Source organism: Pimephales promelas, chromosome 11, assembly GCF_988280905.1.
Source record: "Pimephales promelas chromosome 11, fPimPro1.hap1.1, whole genome shotgun sequence".
NCBI lineage: Eukaryota > Metazoa > Chordata > Actinopteri > Cypriniformes > Leuciscidae > Pimephales > Pimephales promelas.
In genome coordinates this window covers 36,741,428-36,758,106 of record NC_142779.1, presented here as the reverse complement: position 1 = coordinate 36,758,106, position 16,679 = coordinate 36,741,428, and the positions used below count along the sequence as shown (strand labels likewise).

At 39.8% G+C, this 16,679-nt stretch overlaps 2 protein-coding genes across 2 annotated transcripts; both read left to right on the top strand.

Annotated features, from left to right (window-relative positions):
• The first annotated feature begins 478 nt into the window (after positions 1-478).
• Positions 479-1,486, top strand: LOC120492218 (trace amine-associated receptor 13c-like). Its single transcript, XM_039690385.2, has one exon. The coding sequence runs from the start codon at positions 497-499 to the stop codon at positions 1,484-1,486; it is 990 nt and encodes a 329-aa protein (XP_039546319.2). The 5' UTR covers positions 479-496.
• A 7,753-nt stretch (positions 1,487-9,239) lies between these two features.
• LOC120492219 (trace amine-associated receptor 7c-like) lies at positions 9,240-10,229 on the top strand. Its single transcript, XM_039690387.2, has one exon. It carries the CDS (start codon positions 9,258-9,260, stop codon positions 10,227-10,229), a length of 972 nt encoding a protein of 323 aa, XP_039546321.2. The 5' UTR covers positions 9,240-9,257.
• Positions 10,230-16,679: the final 6,450 nt, after the last annotated feature.

The following is a 16,679-nucleotide window of genomic DNA, read 5'->3' as shown; positions in this document are numbered from 1 at the left end:
CGTCTAAAATACGGAAGCCGGAGATACTTGCATCGTGTGTGGTCCGGAATTCTGTCACACTACTAGAAGGATGAAGACACAGGGAATATGGTTAACAGACTTTATTTATACACCTGTTGCAATATCTGATCTCATAGAAGGCTTCGAGATCCATGGATTGAATTATTGCACTAACAGTAGAGCATTTGTCTGCTCTTGGTTAGTACGGATGCTGTCTTACATGGGCAAAATGTAAGAGTAATCTAGCTTTATTAGATTCGCTAATCCACTATTTTCGCACTATTAGAAGGATGAGTATACTGTATGTTGTATAGATCAGATTGATCAGGTCTATGAATATGTAAGTAGTGGGTGGATTTGAGAGGATGTATTGTTGAATGGGATGGTCGCTGTGCTTTCTGTACGTATAAAACTGAGTTGTGTCAGTGACAAGAACCAGGGGGCTGAACTGACAAGCATCCTCACACAGAATCTGCCCTACTGGGGACTGACAAACATGGACAATCAAACAATCCAAAACTGCTTTCCGAACAACAATTTGTCTTGTACCAGAAGTATCCGACCTGAAGCAGAGTACATTATTGTGTACATTTTCATCGCTGTAACATCAGTGTTCACCGTGTTTCTGAACCTGTTGGTGATCATCTCCATCTCACACTTCAAGCAGCTCCACACTCCCACCAATGTGCTGATCTTCTCTCTGGCAGTGGCTGATCTGATCGCAGGACTGATTCTCATGCCAGTGCAGGGAATGAAACTGATTGAGCCATGCTGGTACTTTGGAGAAATATTTTGCTTAATATTTACTCTTATTCTTTATGTGGTTCTCACAGCATCTCTTGGTAATATGATTATTATATCTGTGGATCGACTCATTGCTGTGAATGACCCTTTGCGATATCCGATAAGAGTCAATAATAACAGAGCTGTTGTTGCTATTGTTGTGAACTGGTTATTCTCCTTCTTTTATTCGTTTTATCTGTTGTATGAGTTTTTACTGTATCCGGAGAGTAACCACAGATGTATTGGAGAATGCTTACTTGTTGTTACATTGGAAAATCTTGTATTAGATGTTTTTGTTTGTTTAGTGGCACCTTGTTGTATAATTATTCCTTTATATGTGAAAATCTGCTTTGTAGCAAAACAGCAAGCTAAGCATTTCAATTCAGTCACAGACAAAAAGGCCAAATCAGAAAAAAAGGCCAAATCAGAAAAAAAGGCTGCAAGAACCTTAGGGATTGTAGTACTGGTTTATCTTCTTTGCTGGACACCGTACTATATAGTTACTCTTTCTTTTGGGCATGACGAAAATAACACTTTTATAATTGACGTAATGAATTGGATTATATGCATGAATTCCTGTATGAATCCACTTATATATGCAATGTTTTATCAATGGTTCAGAGTGTCGGCAAAATACATTTTGACACTGAAAATATGTGAACCTTCATCGGCATACTTCAATCTGTTCCCAGAAGAGAAATGATCCCTTACACTCTTATGAAGCACAAATGTAATTTCCATCTGTCTATGAATGGAATATTTAGGGTTCTTGTGTTAAACACTTCCTTATCAAACATTAGATGACACCAGAATCTGTGCAACACCGATGTTTGTGAAAAATTGAAATATTCTGCCTATTATGTATGTATATTGAGAACATGTACATGTGTGAGTAACATTTTTGCTCTCTTGGAGGAATACAATGACTAAATCAACTACAACATTATCTTTATATACAAAGTAATATTTTTATAAGAAAACAAGACAATGCAAAATACAGTTGTGTGACAAACTATAAAACAGCAGCTGTAAATGAATAATAAGATATGTAATTTTTTATAATATATTTATAAGGCTGTTCATGCCTCCCAATCGTGCCTGTTTATTAACACAAAGTGTTTATTATTGAATATGGAGTCCTCTTCTGTCGGGAACTGATGATGTCAGATTATCTGTAATCGAACAAATGGCATTTTGCAAACTGTCAGTTGTAAGAGATAGGCTATCTCCGTTTTAATGTGTTTAAAATATGCTGGAATGTATGATGATCAGCAAACCACACTTAAACATGGGTCAGAAATAAAGGAATCAACTAAACACTTCATATGGCATCCATTTTCTAACATTCTCATATTGTTAAGCATCTTACATTTTTTAAATTGTGGCCACAATGTTTTCTGTTGTGATGAACTGAAATAAATATGTTCAGATATGTGTTTGTGTGATATGTTTGAGTAAAAACATATACAGTGTGAAATTCTTTGCCCCGTGTCTGCATTTCTGCATTTGTCCATGTTGCATAAGGTCATACTGTATTTCATAATGGTAGGCAAAGCAAGGCAAGTTTATTTATAGTAAATGTCATGCACAATACTGCACTGTTTACATCTGAATTATTAAAGATATACATATTTTTTTTTTACTTTTACTTTATTTAAAAATCTTTAAAAAACATGTTTAAACAATGACACTCAGCACAAAAAGAAAAACATATAATAAATGTTCTTGTCACAAAGTAAAAACCCACCTAGATTAATCCCTAATCAACACCACCTTTAAAAAATTAGGTAATTTAATAAATGAATGAATAAATTGAATGAAGCATGTATTTCTCATTCTGTTTCTCATCCCGGCCCAAAAAAGCTTGTTTCTGCCATGGAATAAAAAACACGAAAGGCAATTGTGACATTTATCTCTCAATTCAGATTTCTTTTCCATAAATGTGTGATGTAAACATGCAATTGTGAGAAATAATAGTCAGAGCATTCTGTAAACAATTCTCAAAATCCAGAACAAAATCTATGACGTTTCCTTAGTCTCAAATCTTTCCCACATAAAAAGCAGGCGTGCAACTTTAATGGCTTGATGGGATTATTCCACGAGATTATGCCCATTTCAGCATGTGCGGGATTTTAACACACCTTTGAACATTACAGATGTTTTAACGGGAGCAAAACCATGGGCATGGATGCTGCGTTTTGGCTAATCCTGTAATGTTTCTCTATAACAGTGTTCCAAACTAGTTTTTGCGACATTTGAAGTATCGACATATATAAAATGTATCTCAATTTAAATTCGACACTTTAGAAATTGCATCGATTAAAGGTATTTCTGCTATTGGTTAAAAATTGTAAGGGCTAAATCATCATTGGATGGAAACCTTTGCTAAAACAGGTAGAGTAGACAAAACACTCTTTTTTTCTTTTTACATTACCACACAAAAACGCCTCGGTTAAGACTGTAACCTCGGTTAGGGTTAGGAACGAGATGTTGCGTCGATTGACGCTTAGGGAAACGCTTTGCGTGTTCATGTATTGAAGCACATGTAAAATCAGTGCAATGGTGTGACGGGAAGTCAGAGGCGAGTGGCGTCATGAACCAGGAACTATATAAGCCTGTTCAAACCCAGCCGCTCCAGCTGTGTAAGTTCTGAACAAGTCGCTTACAGGCACGTAGGAGATATGGCAGGTGACGCAACGTCTCGTTCCCTCTTCAGGGAACCGAGATTGCAGTCGTAACCGAGGAGTTCCATTTCAAGGGAACTCGCGTTGCGTCAATTGACACTAAGGGAATGTCTATACCAACGTCACCATAACGAGAAGTGCCTATCTAGTATGAAATCAGGGCGAGCAGCACTAGGACGAGAGCACTCGGGACCCTGGTGTAGAGGCCAAGTCCAGAGAATAAAACCTAACGAATGTGTGAGGTGAGGACCCACCTTCTCGATCACAAACGTCTTGTTGAGGTACTCCTGACAATAAGGCCTTAGAGACCGCCATACTCCTGGTTGAGTGACACCACAGCGCCAAAGTTGAAGACTGTCAGGTCGACCCATTAGCAAGTGAGACAGTCTCGACCAACCACTTGCTCATTTTTTGCTTAGATGCTGGTGACCCCTTTGTTAGGGGGTCCAAAACAGACAAACAATTGTTTAGATTTATGACACAGGGCAGCGCTGTGGACATAAGCATCCAATGCCCTAACCGGACAAATTGTGCTTTTCCTGGTCTGCATCCTGGAACGGAGGAGGACAGAAGGCCTGCAGCACTATAGATCGGGCCACATTAGTGGGGACCTTGGGAACATAACACGGCCTAGGATGAAGGAACGCTTTAACCATGCCAGGCGCTAATTCCAGGCATGAGAGTGCTACCGACAGCGCCTGGAGATCTCCTATTCTTTTGAAAGACGAAATAGCGAGGAGGAACAGAGTTTTCAAAGTCAGAAATCTGGCAGGAACCTCCTCCAGGGGCTCAAATGGAGTTTGGAAAAGGCCTAGGAGGACAATCGCCAGGTCCCAAGTCAGAACCTTTGTGCGTGCAGCAGGCCTCAGCCTCAAAGTGCCACGTAGGAAGTGAGATACCTTTGGGGTCTTTACCCAAAGAAATTCCACCCAAAGGAGTGTGGTAAGCACCTAAGGATGCCACGTAAACCTTTAAAGTGGACAGGGAAAAACCTGCTTTGGACATAAAGTCTCTCCTGACGGGAAGCTCCATAGAAGGCTTGTAAAGGAAGGTTTCTTTTACATAACCAGAGCACGTAGGCATCACCGCGTAACAATAATCATGCGAAAGGGGTTGCCCCTCTGGGAAAACCCTTACCCTGAACTGAGCATCCTTCCAGGATCGCTCCCCCTGCCCATGAAGGAGGCATCAGTCATTAGCATCCTGCGACGACAAGAAGCACTCAACACGGGGACCTGGGACAGTAACCAAGGTTTCTTCCACATAAACAGGGTACGTAGGCATCGCCGAGTAACCCTGATCATTCAAAATGTATTACATGGGCAAAATGTAAGAGTAAATTAGTTTTATTAGATTCGCTAATCCACTATTTTCACACTACTAAAAGGATGAAGACACAGGGAATATTGTTAACAGACTTTATACACCTGTTGCAATATCCAATCTCATAGAAGGCTTCGAGATCCACACAGAATTGAAAACAGGAAACAGGGAAATAACTGGAACAGAAATGGTCTCTTGAATACTTTGAACTCAGAAGTAGACTTGATGATAAATCAGGGCTTGATGGCAGACATAAAAGTACTTTGAACTTGAATGCAGATACGTAGACACTTGAATGGAAATAACGATCCGAAGACACACAAGCTGAAAGTGGACTTGAATGTAGAGAAGAGATACAAGGTCCGTAGATGCACAGAAGAACTCAGAGATTCAGACTGGACAATCCTGAAGCACCACTGCACACAATTGCTGCTTGGAAATACACACAGGAGAGTGGTTAGTGATAAACTTCAGTATACTTGCTGCGAGCACAAGGGAATCCTGGAACCAGAGAAGCATGAGGAACCAGGCGAGTCACACACGTAGTTAGACCAGACCAGACAGAGAACAATGGAGAGACTGAAGCTTAAATCCTGTGTGCAGCGTGATAAATTCATGATGTATTGCAGTGGAAGTCATGGAGTGTGGGGTCTAAGATCCCGGTGGACCCAGCAGTGCTCCTCCGGTCCAAATCCCTCCCAATCCTGGCCTTTGGATTGTGGATGCTACCCCAACATCAGGCTCACCAAGACTCCCAGTAGCTTCAAGAAAGATCTTCAGACTTTCGATATGAACTGTGGTCCTCGATCTGATACGATGTCTTCTGGAATTCCCAAATGGCGAGTTAACAGCATTTCAGCGGTCTTGAAGGCTGTGGAAAGCCCAGAGAGAGAGATCAGTTTACAGGACTTGGAAAATCTATCGACTATGACCAGGATGCAAGTCTTGGAATCAGAGGGTAATAGATCGGTCACAAAGTCCACAGCAATGTGAGACCATGGTCTGTTCGGAATGGGTAGTGGCATGAGTTTCCCATCAGGTAGACGTCAGGGTACTTTGGCCATGGTGCAGACTACACATCCTAGTACGAACCGGGAGGTATCTTGAGCCATCCCAGGCCAGCAATAGCGCTGTTGGAGAAGTGAGAGGGTTTGTTGGCTGCCTGGGCATCCCGAACCAGGAGAGGTGTGCACTGAATCCAAGAGGGAAAGGCGGAGAGTAGGTGGTACGAACAATTTTCCCTCTGGACCTCCCAGCAGAGCACTTCGTTCAAAGTGGAGTCAGTAATTGCACTGGATGACAATCATGATAGGAGGGAGTATGGTCTCTGGATTCTCATCAGAGGTTTCAATCTGGTAAAGGTGATACAGAGCATCAGCTTTGAGATTCTTTGAATCAGGTCGATAGGTGACTGTGAAGTCAAAGCGTGTGAAGAAGAATACCCAACGAGCCTGGCGAGTCTTTTGGCTCACCAGAGATACTCAAGATTGCGATGGTCAGTAATGACCTGGAAAGGATGATTGGCTCCCTTCAACCAGTGTCTCAACTCCTCCAGAGCTAGTTTGATGGCCAGAAGTCCTCGATTCCGACATCATAATTCTGCTCTGCCAGGGACATCTTACGAGAAAAGAAGGTACATGGATGGAGTCGTGAGGGGGTCCCTTGCCGCTGGAAAAGAACAGTTCCTACTCCGTTGGTGGATGAGTCCACTTCCACAATGAAGGGCAGATTAGGATCAGGATGTTTTAGCATAGGGGCCGAACAGAAGGCTTCCTTTAAACACTCAAAAGCTTCGGAGGCTTCTTCAGACCATTTTAACTGCTTGGTACCCTTTTTCACCATAAAAGTCAATGGAGCACAGATCTTACTGTAGTCGTGGATGAATCGGCGATAAAACTTGGCAAAGCCCAGGAAGCGTTGCAACTCTCTCAGGTCAAAGGCTTGGACCAGTTGAGTACCGCTTCCACTTTGTTTCAATCCATTGAGATGCCGTCTGGACCAATCACGCATCCCAGGAAGCGCATGGTCTTCAGGTGGAATTCACATTTCTCTAGCTTCAAGTACAGTTGGTACTCATTGAGACATTTCAAGACCTTCTTTACCTGCTGGACATGTTCTTCGAGATTGGTAGAGAAGATCAGGATATCATAGATGTAGATGATGACAAACTTGTAGAGGATATCTAGGAATATCTCATTCATGAAGCCTTGGAAGACAGCTGAACTGTTTGACAGGCCGAAAGACGTGACCCGATATTCGTAGTGTCCAGCAGGAATAATAAAGGCAGTCTTCCACTTATCTCCCTCACGGATACGAACCAGGTTATAAGCACTTCTCAGGTCGAGCTTGGTGAAGATACAAGCTAAACACAGCTGTCCCAGGGCTGAGGGTACCAGAGGCAGTTGATGTCTGTATGCAATAATCTATGCACGGGTGGAGTCCTCCATTCTTTGTTCATCTTTGGAAGCCGGGGATACTTGCATCGTGTGTGGTCCGGACTTCTGTCATACTACTAGAAGGATGAAGACACAGGGAATACGGTTAAAAGACTTTATTTATACACCTGTTGCAATATCTGATCTCATAGAAAGCTTCGAGATCCATACAGAATTGAAAACAGGAAACAGGGAAATAACTGGAACAGAAATAGCCTCTTGAATACTTTGAACTCAGAAGTAGCAAGTGCAATGTGACTTGTGCCACAGTAATCCCTCTGTTGCCTCAGACCAGACAGTATAGCCTCATTGACCTTGTGGACAGGTGTGCCTTGAGTGTCCAATTGCCTGTCTAGTTTGCGTTTGTCCCTCCTCAGACACTGTTGCTAAATTCTCACCACTGCTGGCTGGGAGCTACCCACAATCCTTGCCATTTCAGAGATACTCTGAACCAGTCACTTTGACGTAACACTTTGCCTATTTTTGCTCCTGTGTTTCCTCTCCTGTTCCTGTTTCCTGGGTTCTTGCTGCTAGTTTGTTGCCATGTAAACTCATTGGTTAATTATGTTCACGCTCACCTCCTTGTTATCACCTCCAGCATGATACGGGATAACATTAGGACATTGTACTGTCAGAGAGGTGGAGGACAACGGAGCAACTCCGCTGCAGCTCTTCCAGTCCATTCCCTCCATCATAATGTCCTTGATCATCTGCACTAAGCCTATGCCCAAAATGGATCTGGAACCACAGCCCGCCATAGACCGAGACTCAGAGCTGATGCCCACCATGGACCAAGAGCCTGAGCCGATGCCCACTACAGAGTCAATTCCTGTAGCCATGTCTGTCACCTGAGCCAAGTCAGTCTGACCAGGTTTGTTATCCGATTCCTGTACACGTTCCAGTGGGAAATTTAATAGAATATGCAAGCATGGAGTGAAGCCCTGTCCATACTCCCGTCACTGCTGTGGATATGATGAACTTTAATCCTTGTGGGATTAAGGAATATAAAGAGATTATTTCCAAACCTGCTCCCACTTAGCCTCCCACTCCCACCTCCTCTACCTATGCCATACAGTTCTTCAGTCTTGTCTTTGCTGGCACCTTTCAGTCCCTCGGATCCTCCCATCCATCACCAAGCAACTCGGATCTGCCTGGGGATTCCAGTTCACAAGCTCCACTAAAAGATGTCATTCCCCTGGCTTTACCTCAAGCCTCTGAGCCCATAACTCCACCTCGGCCCATCGACCAGTCGGCTCCACCTTGGCCCCCTCCCCATCGGCTCCACCTGGGACCGTCATCCTTATGGCTTCACCGGGCCTCCTCGCCCCTCCGGCTCTGCCTTGGTCAGTCCATTTTCTCTTAATCTAGGGTTCTTCAGTCATGAAAAGTTTAGCCCCAACCCCATATAAACAGAGTTGAGGCAACATGGAGCTAAACTTTGTAGGACAGTGGCCCTCCAGGAGCAGCATTGGACACCCCTGTTTTAATCTAAGCATAGTTTAACCAAAGCTGTCTAATGAAAGATCATAGTTGATGAGGACAAATTGTGGTCACAATTCAATTTTGACTAAAAGAGTTATTCTATGTTGCATAACACTCTAATAATATTTCAAGGCTCCTCTCTTGAGATTATTTCCAGGGACATACATTGGTGGTAGGCCAATACTGGAAATGTGAAAATATCCAGATTCCATCTTTAGTTTTTATTGTATGTTAACATGGATCTAATTTTTAGTGGAATTAAAGGTAATGGATTGGATTATTGCTCTAACAGTAGTGCACTTGTCTACTGTTGAGAATGTAAGAGTAAACTTGCTTTATTGGATTCGCTAATCCACCATATTGTATAGATCAGATTGATCAGGTCTATGAATATGTAACTAGTGGGTGGATTTGAGAGGATGTATTGTTGAATGGGATGGTCGCTGTGCTTTCTGTACGTATAAAACTGAGTTGTGTCAGTGACAAGGACCAGGGGGCTGAACTGACAAGCATCCTCACACAGAATCTGCCCTACTGGGGACTGACAAACATGGATAATCCCACAATCCAAAACTGCTTTCCGAACAACAATTTGTCTTGTACCAGAAGTATCCGACCTGAAGCAGAGTACATTATTGTGTACATTTTCATCGCTGTAACATCAGTGTTCACCGTGTTTCTGAACCTGTTGGTGATCATCTCCATCTCACACTTCAAGCAGCTCCACACTCCCACCAATGTGCTGATCTTCTCTCTGGCAGTGGCTGATCTGATCGCAGGACTGATTCTCATGCCAGTGCAGGGAATGAAACTGATCGAGCCATGCTGGTACTTTGGAGAAATATTTTGCTCAATATTTACTCTTATTCTTTATGTGGTTGTTGTGGCATCTCTTGGTAATATGATTATTATATCTGTGGATCGATACATTAATGTGAATGACCCTTTGCGATATCCAATAAGAGTCAATAATAACAGAGCTGTTGTTGCTATTGTTCTGAACTGGTTATTCTCCTTCTTTTATTCGTTTTATCTGTTGCATGAGATTTTCCTGTATCCGGAGAGGAACCACACATGTATTGGAGAATGCATACTTGTTGTTAAATGGGAAAATCTTGTATTAGATGTTTTTGTTTGCTTAGTGGCACCTTGTTGTATAATTATTCCTTTATATGTGAGAATCTGCTTTGTAGCAAAACGGCAAGCTAAGCATTTCAATTCAGTCACAGACAAAAAGGCCAAATCAGAAAAAAAGGCTGCAAAAACCTTAGGGATTCTAGTACTGGTTTATCTTCTTTGCTGGACACCGTACTATATAGTTACTCTTTCTTTTGGGCATGACGAAAATAACACTTTTATAATTGACGTAATGAATTGGATTGTATGCATGAATTCCTGCATTAATCCACTTATATATGCAATGTTTTATCAATGGTTCAGAGTGTCGGCAAAATACATTTTGACACTGAAAATATGTGAACCTTCATCGGCATACTTCAATCTGTTCCCAGAAGAGAAATGATCACTTACACTCTTATGAAGCACAAATGTAATTTCCATCTGTCTATGAATGGAATATTTAGGGTTCTTGTGTTAAACACTTCCTTATCAAACATTAGATGACACCAGAATCTGTGCAACACCGATGTTTGTGAAAAATTGAAATATTCTGCCTATTATGTATGTATATTGAGAACATGTACATGTGTGAGTAACATTTTTGCTCTCTTGGAGGCCTTACATGACTAAATTAACTACAACATTATCTTTAAATACAGTCATCTTTTTATAAGAAAACAAGACAATGCAAAATACAATTGTGAGACAAACTATAAAACAGCAGCTGTAAATAAATAATAAGATATGTAATTTTTTATAATATATTTATAAGGCTGTTCATGTCTCCCAATAGTGCCTGTTTATTCACACAAAGTGTTTATTATTGAATATGGAGCCCTCTTCTGTCGGGAACTGATGAGGTCAGATTATCTGTAATCGAACAAATGGCATTTTGCAAACTGTCAGTTGTAAGAGATAGGCTATCTCCGTTTTAATGTGTTTAAAATATGCTGGAATGTATGATGATCAGCAAATCACACTTAAACATGGGTCAGAAATAAAGGAATCAACTAAACACTTCATATGGCATCCATTTTCTAACATTCTCATATTGTTAAGCATCTTACATTTTTTAAATTGTGGCCACAATGTTTTCTGTTGTGATGAACTGAAATAAATATGTTCAGATATGTGTTTGTGTGATGTTTGAGTAAAAACATATACAGTGTGAAAGTCTTTGCCCCGTGTATGCATTTCTGCATTTGTCCATGTTGTATATGGTCATACTGTATTTCATAATGGTAGGCAAAGCAAGGCAAGTTTATTTATATGTATAGTAAATGTCATGCACAATACTGCACTGTTTACATTTGAATTATTAAAGATATAGTTTTTTTCTTTAAAACTTTTACTATTATTTAAACTACTAATCTTTCAAAAACGTGTAATAATGGTCTTATCACAAAGTAAAAACCAACCCAGATCATCTAAAATCATATCATGTAGTATAAGGAGTGAGTAGATAAAAGGTGTGTGTGCGTGTATTTTACATTGTAGGCCTAAGTACATCATAGCAGTAATGTCATGTGGTACTTGTGCTATTGTAATGGTGCATTTTGGTAAAAAAAAAAAAAAAATGTTCTATCAAGATTCTGTATGCTTAATGGATCCACCAGACATCATGTTGCCTGTGAGTATGAGACCTTTTAAATCAGTTATGTAAGCTAATGAGTTTAACTGAGTTTGAGAAGGCCCATCAGTTGAGGAGGATGAGGAGACTGTCTGTATGTTCAAGGAGGGGATACTCCATCCATGCTATGTATTGAATATTAAAAAGTGTACTTGTGTGATAAAATGATCATAATGTGTTTTCAGGATGCTGACACTGTCCTAGAGTTCTGTTCTAGAGTATTAAGAAATTAAAACAATGTGACAAGAGTAATGAAATAACTCAAATGTTGCTACATAACCCAGAAAACATAAAAGGAGAGTATAAACGATACTGCCTTAAATAAATGGAAGCAACTGATATCGACATCGAGTATAAAAAACTAAAGATGAGGAAGTTGGAGCTGGAAATTCAACAGCTACAGAAAAATGCAAGTAGAACTACCTTTTTTTTAAAGGAAAAGAAAAAAAAAACATTATCTTTTTGATCATTCACAACATTTATTTGTGTGTTTTCACCCCTAACAGGCAGATTCACTCTGAATAAAGACAAATCACATTAAATACTTTGACTTCTGTGTGTTTGTTCAACTAAGGAGAAAGTTGAGGGACCAGTGGAAAATTTTAAAGGCTACACAGTCATGGTTTAGACCATATTAAACAAAATAATTATTTGTATATGTGTGGGCTTGGTAATCTACAAATATATGAGAACATATATATATCGTTCATATAGTTAGCTGTCATTTAATGCCAATGGGTCTGACCTGTCTCTGAAAGTTCTCTCTCTTTGAAATGCCCTCCGCAAGACTATAGCTCCCTCATCCAACACCTCATCTATGAAAGGACACGCCATGGTTAAGTTTGGAAACGAGTTCAGCTCCCTATTTATATACTTCATTAATTACCAAACTCATTAAACAAACTCACCAATTAAATACACAAGTTTTGAACATTTCTTAGTGCATTTATACCATATAATTTCTTACATTTATTAGTAAAGTACATTTCCTTATTTATTTTTTTAAAAAAAAAGATGCATTAATAGTGGTTAAGTAAAATAAAATGACATCGAAATACCAGCAGGTGAGTATAAATTGTATGCTCGTTAAGCCTGAACTCAGACTTAGCCTGACAGTTAGCCTGCCCCGGACCAGGCTAGTTTCCCAGCATAAGTTTCCAGGGTAACTGAGTTTGAACTATTTTAAGTTTGCTTTATGAAACAGAATTCACCTACAATAAGTTTGACTAACCAAAATAAGCCTGGCTTATTTTCTAATCTTGTTTTATGGAACAACCCTCTTGTTGAAGATGAAGAAATAAAATGTAAATAAACAAAAAAATAATGCTATATGCATGTCTCACAAATATTGTGTCATAATCAAGGCCATATACAGCTAACGTTCGACACCTTATATGTTATAACGTTACATCATGCCTCTGTTATGCCATACGGAACCGTTTGCCACTGAAACTGCTTAACGCACCAGTGGGGCTCGACAGCCTTTTAGACAAACGGGTCGGCGCGTATGGTTGGGTTGCGGAGAGTTCAGGTTACGGAGAGTTTGTGAGTTATAACGGAAATCATTATGAACATCAGCTATGCTAATTATTTCCCATCTGCCTTTCTGCTGTTATCTCGGGACGCTTGTCCCGAGAAAAATGGCGTTCGTCAGGTCCAGTTTTGTGTCCAGCCTCTCACGGGGATTTCGGATGCCCCAACGCCTGTGATGAGACGACTCAACGCCTGCGATATGTTATGGCGCCGTTTGATTCATAAACAATATTTATATTTAATATTTATATTTAAACAATATGAATGTAAGCCAGAGGAGAACTGGCCCCCGACTGAGCCTGGGTTCTCCCAAGGTTTTTTCTCCATCCAATCTGATGGAGTTTGGTTCCTTGCCACTGTCGCCTTGCTTTTGGCTTGCTTTGAGCTTGCTCAGTTGGGGTTATTTAGTGTTTAGCAACGTTGTTGATCTGTGTTGTGCTACTTTCATGTTATCAGTGTGAAGCTGCTTTGATACAATCTGTATTGTGAAAAGCGCTATATAAATAAATGTGACTTGATTTGACTTGACATCACAAAAATACACATGAAAACATATGTAAACACAAACACCATCACAGCAAAATGAACGGTCAACAAACCTCATTGCTGCTTATCACATGGAGGTGCTAAAACATTCTTTCAGATCTTCTGTATCTTCTTTCTGCCTATTTTCTTGTAAACGTATGCACTTAAACACGATAACAGCGGATACATCAGTCTCTTTCGCGGTAATGTTTTTCTCAGTGCGTCGCTCAAAAGCGCCCGGCCGGAAACCTCCGGGCGGAACCAATAATTAGTTCCGTCTTGCTGTTAACATTAAATTCAGAAGAAACAAAAATAGTAAATAGTGCTAATACAGAAATAAATTGGCGACAGAGGCAGTTACAGTGTGATTACAACCCCTTCAGACACAGGCAATAAAAAAAGGATTCATTTTATAAAAAAAAAGTTACATAGAACCTTTAAAAAAAATCCTCAGTTTTCGAAAAAAAAATCTCCCTTCTGCTTTATGGGCTATGTGCACAACCGTAGTTTCGAACTTCCGCTTTTGTCAGAAGTTGGCGTATCAGTTTCCGGTCTACGACTGGTCATCCGCATCCACTAATAAACAAACAAAATGAGTGCTGCTGTTGTACGAAAAAACGAGTTCTTAAACACATCTAAGTTTCTGTAGTGGATCTAACGTCCGTTTCACACCCGTTTGCAGTGTGTGTTGCGGTGCAGGAGCGTGCTGTTAGTGCGTTCACATATTATGATGCGTTTGCAGAGTGAATAACTGACCCAGATAGCAAACTGACATTGAATCAACGTGGAAAATGAAATATGACATCGAAACAACGTTGATCTGACATTGTTTTGCTCATCGAATTAACGTTGAACCAACGTCAGACGCGTCATTCTTTCAAAACTAACGGAAAATCAACTTGAAATCAACGCGTTGTTTCAACGTTATGAAAGCAAACCAATTTTCGATTTTCATTTAGCTTTGAAGAATGCCGCGTCTGACGTTGGTTCAACGTTAATTCGATGAGCAAAATCAACGTTGTTTCAATGTCATGAGAGACGTCGTTTCCATGTTGATTCAATGTCAGTTTGCTGTCTGGGAAGTGCCACACAGCAGTCTCCTACGCACCATGTTAAACAGGTTAGGGCTTTCACTTTTCACTGGTGTGGTACATATAACAGCAGCACAGCGATCGTTTCCACACCGAATCTATTTCTGCTGTGCTGCAAACGCTGGTGGTCAAAATGATAAAGATTGACCTAAAAATGTAGTAATTTCACCATAAATGCGTTTAATTAAATAAAATGAAGTAATCTCACCATAAATGCACATTTAATCAAGGAAAACTACAATTTACTTCAACCAGGCGACAGAATGAACACTCGTCTCGATCGTGGAGGTGGAAAAATAAGTTTTGTGACATGCAAGATCTATTGTTTTAAAATTAAGATGCAAACGAAAAGGCAAGTCGGCTGCTTTTGTCAATTTCAAGTTTTAATTTAAATTATTTGCGATTTTAATATAGGAAATATTTGACTGAGCAACTTGTAATGCATGGAGTAATAGCCCTAACTTACATTGTTTAGATTGTGTTTAAACATGCATACAAAGAATCGCAATGCTGACACAACTTTTTGTTTTTAAAAATAAGTTGCAGCATAACTTCTGGACTTTAAATAAAAATATTAAGTATGTGTTTGTTGTACAACCGCGGATCAGTTATTCACTGTGTAAAACGCATCATAATATGTGAACGCACTTACAGCACGATCCTGCACCGCAACACACACTGCAAACGGGTGTGAAACGGACGTTAGATCCACTACAGAAACTTATATGTGTTTAAGAACTCGTTTTTTCGTACAACAGCAGCACTCATTTTGTTTGTTTATTAGTGGATGCGGATGACCAGTCGTAGACCGGAAACTGATACGCCGACTTCTGACAAAAGCGGAAGTTCGAAACTACGGTTGTGCACATAGCCTATTGTGTTATGATTCTGCTTGGGAACTTCTACTCAATGCAAAATAAAAGAAATAAAACATCAACAAGACCCTTTGCACTTTACCTAAAGGACAAGGAGTCATGTGAATGGCCAATCCCAGTTTTCGACAGCTCAGACCTTAACTAACTTGCACTGCGTATAAATGTTTTTGTAGCAAATTTAAAGTAAATGGAATATGAGAAGATAATTGGGTGTGGAAGTGACCAATCACAATCACTCGTATCACGTGCACGCGCCTCTTTTTTTTATGTGTGTGGCATTTGAGACGTAACAAACGCCAGATCCTACTACTTGTCAGCGTTATGTTCAGTGTGTTTAGTTTTCATGGACTTATAGTTTATCCTCATTCACGTGCTCCTTTATTCAGTTCCCGCCTCTCCTTGGGCGTCATGGTTTTTTTTGTCTTTATGGCTGTATAATCGTAAAATTATTTTAAATACAATTTAATAATATTAGTATAAATATTTAACACACCTTTGAACATTACAGATGCTTTAACGGGAACAAAACCACGGGCATGGATGTTGCATATGGGCTAATCCTGTCATGTTTCTCTATAACGGTTTTACAAACTAGTGTCCGCGACATTTGAAGTATCGTCATAAAATGTATCTAAAATTAAATTTAAAGTGGTTGTGGAGGAAGAAAGTAAGGAAGTTATTCTGATTTAAGATGATTAAAACAATAATGATGTTCATGGATCATAAAACTGCAATATATTATTTTAGGCTGCATTAAATTAGGATTTTTTGGATTTTGATTTCATGGTGACTTTATATTAACCATTTTCTCCAGAGGGCGCAGTAAGGCAGAATCCTCCATTGAGTCGCATTCAAATGTCTAATTTCTGCAAGTACAAACATTTGTAGACTAAAACATAAAATAGTACTTTTAAATCTTGCGATTTAAAGGTGTTTCACCTGATATCCAAATGGGAACCCGCGTCTCAAAGCTCTAGGAAATTATTAAATAAAAATAACTGTAACTAATGTTACTGGTCCTTTAAGAACAGCGCGGAGAAAAGAAGCAGGAACCATGTGACAACTCAGTACAGCCTGGATCAATTATTTGAAGTCACGGACAATTTTTAAAAGACAAAAAATTGAAGATACACATCGAAGCATTTAAAATTCGTGAATAATAAAGATTCGTAGTATATCTGGCCAATGTTAGACTACCG